This window comes from Cibotium barometz, chromosome 41 (assembly GCF_041138505.1).
Source record: "Cibotium barometz isolate CiBa-2024 chromosome 41, ASM4113850v1, whole genome shotgun sequence".
Classification (NCBI taxonomy): domain Eukaryota; kingdom Viridiplantae; phylum Streptophyta; class Polypodiopsida; order Cyatheales; family Cibotiaceae; genus Cibotium; species Cibotium barometz.
In genome coordinates, this window is record NC_141086.1 from 6,607,935 (window position 1) to 6,615,843 (window position 7,909).

Sequence of the window (7,909 nt, forward strand, 5' to 3'; positions counted from 1 at the left end):
TCCGCAAAGGTGATATCAAAGAGGGGGATGACGGAGAGCTGAAATTCAAAAATCCACCTCACTTGAAGCATGGAGATCCCGCATCTCAAAGGCTGAAATCTTTTATGCAAAAGGAAGAGGTGACAGTCACCTCTCGACATGCATCGTCTCCACAAGACACAAAGCCTGACAAGTATATGTATGCTAGTGCTCATGGAGGGCATGAAAGTCACATGTATCCCATGGTAAGGGTAACAGGTCTGCTGCTAGAAAAATTTTGCCTTCTGAGTTGTCTCATGGAGAGACAGTGCCATATGCAGAAAAGTCACATGCATTTGAGTTTCAAGTTCGTGGAGCACATGCCACCGTGCCTCATGAAACTTCTATGACGGCCCATGGAGCCCATGCAGATAGGGCTGCCCCGTTGGATAAGGGGAAAAGAAAAAGAGAAGACCATGAGCCTCATGCCAGAAAGCTCAAGGAATTTAAAGCAGGTGACAAATCTGTTAGTTCATTCAGCATAACAGTATATTCAGCATATAGGCAGCATATTCAGCATCATAGATCTATTCAAATCTCATTGTAACCCATTCATCTAATATAGCTGCATTGCATTGCATTCATCTAATATAGCTGCATTGCATTGACACATATTTGTCTATCTCTTAAACATCATTAAGTGCAGTTTAATTAGACTAAGGTTGTGATTACTACGGTCAAAGACCTCACATGTCACACAGAGTAGAGTATGCATTTCTGTCAATGAGCAGCTATTGCCGGCAATGGTTGACTCAAGCACCATTGTCACTGGATGAGCTCAGTGGGTGACCATCAGGATTAGAGAGGACTGTGTGGACTTTATGAATGTATATGCGCCAAGCGCCACACAGCACGGAGGGCCACCTTTTGGAGTATAGTTCGACAGTCCCTGTCGTCGGGGCCCGGACTGCAAGCGGATTTCTGGTGTATGGGTGGGGATTTTAACATGCTAGAGTCGGCAAAGGACAGACTCGAAGGTGGAATGGCTACAGTTTTTGGTACAGAGTACTCGGCATGGGGGAGTTGATTTTGGCTCTTAGGGGACAAGACGCCTAGCATCTCCCAGATTTTGGACACAACCCCAAGAGTCTGTGTTTTCAAAATCGATAGGAGTACCGGCCCTAACCTATCCAGATTAGAACGGTTCTATGTAGATGAGTGGGCTTGTGGTCATGGTGGCATGATTGGTATTTTGGCAAACACTACCTTCTCCAATCATGCACTGGCTATTCTTTCCCTGGAGGACCCCTCGAGGCAGGACAAACATTTGAGTACCCAAATCCCTGATAGCCTCAACCAGGACTCTGGGATTTGTTGCAGTTTATTACAAGAGGCAGAGCAGATTAGCTGGCTTCCGAGAGCAAGAGAGGAGCATTTGCCAGAGCTTCCCTACAGTGGCTTCAAGAGAGTGCAATAGATAGTCCACGGATTGAGATCGGTTGGTTGCCGCCCGTGCAGAGCTTAGATCCAAAGAGGAGTGGAGGGTGGAGTACAAATACCAGGCTAGAGCCTCCTTTTGAGCGCAAGTGGGAGATAGGGTCACTGGGAATTTCTTTGAGGTTGCAAGCCCACACAGGCGAAGAGATGGTATCCATAGGTTGCGAGGCCAGGATGGATCCATTGTTACTAACCCCCCACCCCCCATGTGAGAGCCATTGCCTCAGATTTCTTCAACACTCTTCTCATGGGTGCCCCCATATCCTCAGAGGTGCTGGATGCATGTGAGTGGGTTTGGCAACATATGAGAGAGGTGGTCCCTCACACTCTCCCGACCTTCCTGCTGACCCTCTGTGTGAAAATGGCATTTTGTCCAGCCCTAAAAAGGGGATTATTCTAGATTTTTAAGGTTTTTTTTTTGGCCTTGCTGCTGGCTGACTGCCCTTTTGCTGGGCTGACCAGCAGCCCCCCTTACTATATATACCATAGCTTGACCATTCAGCAGTTGTACCACATCATTGCACACATCCAGTACCACATCATCATCTGCTGCTGTTGCTGCCGCTGCTGGCACCATACATTACATCTGCTTCATCATCTTCACCTGTCAACTCCAGCACACCAGCGTTTTACATCAGTACATCATTGGGACAGCAGCCCTCTCTGCTACATATCATCTGCGTTTACATCAGCATTTTACATCAGTATATCATCAGCGTTTTTACCTCAGCTTATGGGACAGCAGCCCTCTCTGCTACGTAGAGCACACCAGCATTTTTACCTCAGCTCATGGGACAGCAGCCCTCTCTGCTACATAGAGCACTTCAGCGTTTTTCCTCAGCTCATGCCTTGGGACAGTAGCCCACTCTCTGCTTCAGAACAGCATATCGTCGTTTTATCATCAATACACATCTTGGGACAGCATCATCGTTTTTCTTCTACAGTTTACCTCGGGATAGTAGCCCTCTCTGCTCACCATTGGGACGGCAGCACTCTCTGCTTATCTTCACCATCGATGCCACTCGGGACGGCAGCCCTCTCTGCTCATCTTCACCATCGACGCCACTCAGGACGGCAGCCCTCTCTGCTCATCTTCACCATCAACACCACTCGGGACAGTAGCCCTCTCTGCTCCTCACCAGCCCTCAGGTATTGCAGCACCCTTGTCACCAAAGCTTGCACTACTACACCACTCGGGATGGCAGCCCTCTCTGCTCTTCATCACCCCTCAGGTATCACAGCACCCTTGTCACCAGAGTCTGCATCACTTCACCTTCCGCTGCCCACTACCACCTCGGAGTGCCTCTGCATCCACTAACAAGGGCCTTCGACACCGACCACCTCACGAAGTGCCTTTGCCTCACATCGACGCGGACCTTCGTCATCAACCGTGCTTCAGCTCCAACATCGTCTTTGCCTCTGCACCGGTCCTCTACTCAAAGTCTCCTCACTTCAGAGGGCTCTTGTACATATTTCACTCACCATCATATATACACCCACTCACCCATTTCATACTGTGTTGTTTCGCTCAGATCTCTCGTACATCTGATCCTTTCGTCCTTTTGCCCTCACATGGTATCAGAGCTATCGTGAGCAAAGGGATCGAAGACCTCGAGAGCACACAGCATGGATCGTCTACCCGCACTCCAGGAGGACCAATTTTTCTCCCCAGAAGTTGATTCTCCAAACTCTAATCTGGACCACACAGGGAATGGGACAGCAGCCCTCTCTGCTACATATCATCTGCGTTTACATCAGCATATCATCAGCATTTTACATCAGTATATCATCAGCGTTTTTACCTCAGCTTATGGGACAGCAGCCCTCTCTGCTACATAGAGCACACCAGCGTTTTTACCTCAGCTCATGGGACAGCAGCCCTCTCTGCTACATAGAGCACTTCAGCGTTTTTCCTCAGCTCATGCCTTGGGACAGCAGCCCATTCTCTGCTACAGTACAGCACATTGTCATTTTATCATCAATACACATCTTGGGACACCAGCCCACTCTCTACTACAGTACATCATCGTTTTTCTTCTACAGTTTACCTTGGGACAGCAGCCCTCTCTGCTCACCATCTCACATCATCAGGACAGCAGCCCTCTCAACTTATCTTCACCATCGACACCACTCGGGACGGTAGCCATCTCTACTCCTCACCACCCCTCAGGTATTGCAGCACCCTCGTCACCATAGCTTGCACCACTACACCACTTGGGATGGCAGCCCTCTCTGCTCTTCATCACCCCTCAGGTATCGTAGCACCATTGTCACCAGAGTCTGCATCACTTCACCTTCCGCTGCCCACTACCACCTTGGAGTGCCTCTGCACCCACCGACGACACGAGCCTTCGACACCAACCACCTCTCAGAGTGCCTTTGCCTCACATCGACGCAAGCCTTCATCATCGACCGTGCTTCAGCCCCGACATTGTCTTTGCCTCTACACCGGTCTTCTACACAAAGTCTCCTCACTTCAGAGGGCCTCTTGAACATATTTTCACTCACGATCATATATACACCCACTCACCCATTTCATGCTATGTGGTTTTGCTCTGATCTATGGTACATCTTGTCCTTTCGTCCTTTTGCCCTCACACCCTCTCCACAGCCAACCAAGGAGCTAGCGGATGCTACAACAGCATTACCTAGGGGCAAATGCCCGGGAGAGGACAGGCTTCTAGTCTCATTATTTCTCCAACACCGGGATCTCATGGAAGGCAGCCTCAAAGCTACCTTCAATGAGATAATGGTTTATGGGAGCCATGCCAGAGAAGTTGTCAAAGGGATTGATCCACTTGATTCCCAAGAAGGGTGGGGACACATTGGAGATTCGGCACTGGAGACCCATTCCCCTCCTAGGGACTGCCTACAAAACACAGACAGGTTTCGTTCAGGATCGGAGCATTATGGACATCATCTTCACTTTCTAGGAGGCAATCGCTTCGGCCAGGATGAGGCTTTTCAATGTTATCTTGGTTGCCAAGTGGGCATTGATATCTCCCTTGAGCAACAACTAGCCTCTCTTCTTCTGAGCATTCAGAAGAAGCTGCTATACTGGGGTTCAGCCAGGCTTTCTTTAGCTGGCCAGGTTGTGCAAACCATGTTCTTCTCGCCACCATGTGGTACATCACCTCCTACTAGGCTTTCTCCTAGGCTTGTATTGGTCAGATTTAATGGTTGATCTGCAACTTTCTGTGGGCTAGCAACGAGACGGGACGCCTGCCCGGGCCAAGGTGGCCTAGTGAGTGATCATTAAGCCGTGTGACGCACAGAGGACCTGAGCATCATCAACCCTCCATTCAAAGCCGTGCCCTTTTGGGCAAGTTGATTGTTCAAGGCCTTTTTACGAGTGGTGAGCCCTAGTGGTGAGCCCTGGAAGGACTTCCTCCTGGCTAGGATCTCCGCCCACACCCGATTCTAGGAGGCCCTTGGCCTTAGAGCACGAGATGGATTTTCACAAAGATGCAGGCTCATGGCTTTAGCCCAACATTTGAGGACAATTGCAGCCAGTCTCTTGGTGGTTGGGATCATCTCAGGCCAGCTCTTCAGCAGTCAGCTCTAGTAGCCTCCGAAAAGCATCTCCGGCAACCTCTAATCTGGAACCCCGTGGTCCATCTGCCTAGCGGTCACATGCTTCGGGCTCACCCGCACGTTTACCATCATAGTTGTTTTTCTTGGTAACTAATAGAAGGATCTTAAATAAATAAATAAGTTTTTTAAAAAGAAAATCAACTAGCCAGAAGGCCCATCCTCCACATGTTGATAACTGTAAAGCTATCTCATGTGACCATAGAGAAACCACATCAATGTGTCGAATCACCTCGGTGAATCGATCTTGTTGGTAGTTAAGACTTATACTCCCCATGACTTGGACTCATTTCGAGTCACAAAAACTACCACAGACCATGGAGCCCCACTGAGACCCAAGCATAAAGCTGTAAACTCTATAAGAGGATGCTCAAAGAATACACCTCCAAGAGTACCGTGCACTGCAACAAAAATGTGCCCAATCACCTCCATGATCCTTCTGTACAACAGCCAAGGTCGTGGGAGCCAGATTGTGGAACCAAGGCTACAACTAGTAATTTTAAAAACAAGCAAGATCAAGGATCGCAAAGGAAAGTAATAGCAACTACAAAATAGTCACTTCCACAAGTCATTAGCACTACAAACTCTGCAAAATCTTGGGACAATTTTCATTAAAAAAAGTATTTCCCCAACAACCTCATTTTTCTCTATATTATATCTTACGAGGTCATTTTGATCACATGTTGCAATTGTATGCAAAAATAAATCAAACATGAGAATGCTAACAAATAGACCAGTGAGAACAAAAACCTTCAAGTACAGCAGAGCACTGCTATAAGATCTGCAAGATGGATCGCGATCTTTCACCGCCTGTGCCATGTTAGACCAAATCCAATGACTGAGCCGACACAAGAATGCTTATAAAGACTTTGAGACTTCATAAACATATCATATTACCTGAACATCCAAGCGTACCGCTTGCCGAATATTTCCATCATTCATAAAAACATCATCAAAAACATCCATTAGCTGCGTTGCTAGTAAAGTGGCATTTTTTAGTCGATTAGCAAGAACAAACCCCAAAGAGCGCTCAAAGCACGGATGTGCCAAGATACTAGCATATAAGAAGCTACTTAGCAGTGGCTCACGTTCAGCCTGCGAAAACAAGTACCAGTGTAATAACATGAACATTTTCAATGCAAAAGCATACATTGAATGCATTTAATGCACAGTCCTTCATGTGCTCATTAAGGCATGTTTCTACTCCACATTACAGAAACACACACACCTCTAAACGAGCTTCTGCCCGGATAGCAGCCCAGATTGGGTCATCAGATATAAGATCCTTCAGTTTCTTTCCTCCTTCAACTGGACTCTGAGCACTAGAACAGGGTGGGGCCGACACAGAGGGTGAAAGTGAGGGGTTTGTGGAGGAATTCACGTGGGACTCCAGCTCCTTGGCTGAAGCAGCTGCGGCTGCCGCCGCCCTTGCTGCAGCCGCCCCATGCACTCCAAGACCTTTGACACTGCCATTCAGAAAAGCATCTCCATCGGCAATGGGATGATCCTCCTCGTCTTTGCTGCGCATGTATGCTGGGAAAACACTCCTCCAAAGGCTGTCTGTATCTGAAGTTGATGACGAGGCTACTTCTTCATTGTTGGCCCTCCTGGATTTTGCACCGTCATCTTCTTGAAGTTGCCCTTCATAGCTGATCAAGCTCTTGTCCTGGTCCTGCTCAGTGGGCTGCTGCTGCTCCAAGCCCTCCAAACTCCTGCAGCTTTTGTCCACAGAGCTCTCTGTAATCTGTTTAGAAACTGGGCCAGGCGTCTGCCATGGATTTCGGTTGCTCTGAGAAGCTGCATCAGAAGTCCCTGGGGTTTGCAAGGTGTCCGTGTTAGGGATATGTGCAATTAGGGTTACGCAAGGGGTATGTGCAGTTAGGTTTTGTCAAAGGTATGTGCAATAAGGGTTTTACAAGGGGAATATGCAATTAGTAAGGTATGGGAGTTATGCAAGGGGTATTTGCAATTATGTGCAATTAGGTATTGTCAAGGGTATGTGAAATAACGGTTTTACAAGGGAAATATGCAATTCGTAATTTACAGGGGGAATGTACAATTAGGGTTTTGAAAAGTATGGGAAAACTCACCTGGATTGGGATGTGAATTGTGCTCATTGCTGTCAGGATCTGGTCTGGGCGAGAAAACGGAGCCATTGCTGCTGCTGTTGAGGGCGCTGATGAAGTGGCCGCCCATTCTTGAGCGCTGGCATCTGCCCACCATCATCAGTTGGGCTGCTGGGTACAATTTGGCGCCGTAAGAGTTAGGATTAGGGTTAGGGTATGATGGTGGGCAGGTGTGGGGAGCTCCCATATCCTGTTTAGGTGAAACCCAAGAAATGGCGCCTGCCAAGCTCCCTTGTACAGTATGCGTCATGTCTCTCTTGCTCTATGAAGACTCACACTCCTGCTGCTGCTCCTGCTTCTTCTTGTGTGCAGGTTCGCCACATTATTATCATATCCTCTCTGCTGCCTTGCAAATATCTTTTGGAGCACGACAGGTTTGCGTCAGTAGCTTGTCACGTCGAGAATCTTTAAATTACATACATTCTATGGAGGTCCATGGTCTATCGGTCAACGGACAAGTAAACTTGGCCATGGGAGTTTTAAATGCAATCTAAAGCAAATTGTGCCCATTTTTTTTTAAAGCAAATCTCTCCCTTTCGCATGTCTGTTTTTGGGAGAATGCGTGCGCTCTCCTCCCTCTCTCATTTCAAGAGTTATTGCACAATCACAATCATTGACTATTTTAGTGCCCTCCTACCACCTCTTTCTTTCTATAGATGTCCCGCTTTCTACCGTTGTGCGGGCAAGGCCGCCATAAATTGACCACGACAAGAAAAAAACAAAGATGTGTCTATAAG

At 47.8% G+C, this 7,909-nt stretch overlaps 1 protein-coding gene across 1 annotated transcript in view; it reads right to left on the reverse strand.

The window, feature by feature from the left end:
- LOC147614639 (putative serine acetyltransferase 2) overlaps positions 1-7,665 on the reverse strand; it is a 28,081-nt gene extending 20,416 nt beyond the window's left edge. The window contains exons 1-4 of the mRNA XM_086779908.1: positions 7,137-7,665; positions 6,275-6,858; positions 5,944-6,141; positions 5,797-5,856 (exon numbers count right to left, since the gene is read on the reverse strand). Of these exons, the coding sequence (XP_086636034.1) occupies positions 5,797-5,856; positions 5,944-6,141; positions 6,275-6,858; positions 7,137-7,422 (1,128 nt within the window). The 5' untranslated portion in view covers positions 7,423-7,665. The remainder of the gene's footprint in view (positions 1-5,796; positions 5,857-5,943; positions 6,142-6,274; positions 6,859-7,136) is intronic.
- Between the last annotated feature and the right edge of the window lie 244 nt (positions 7,666-7,909).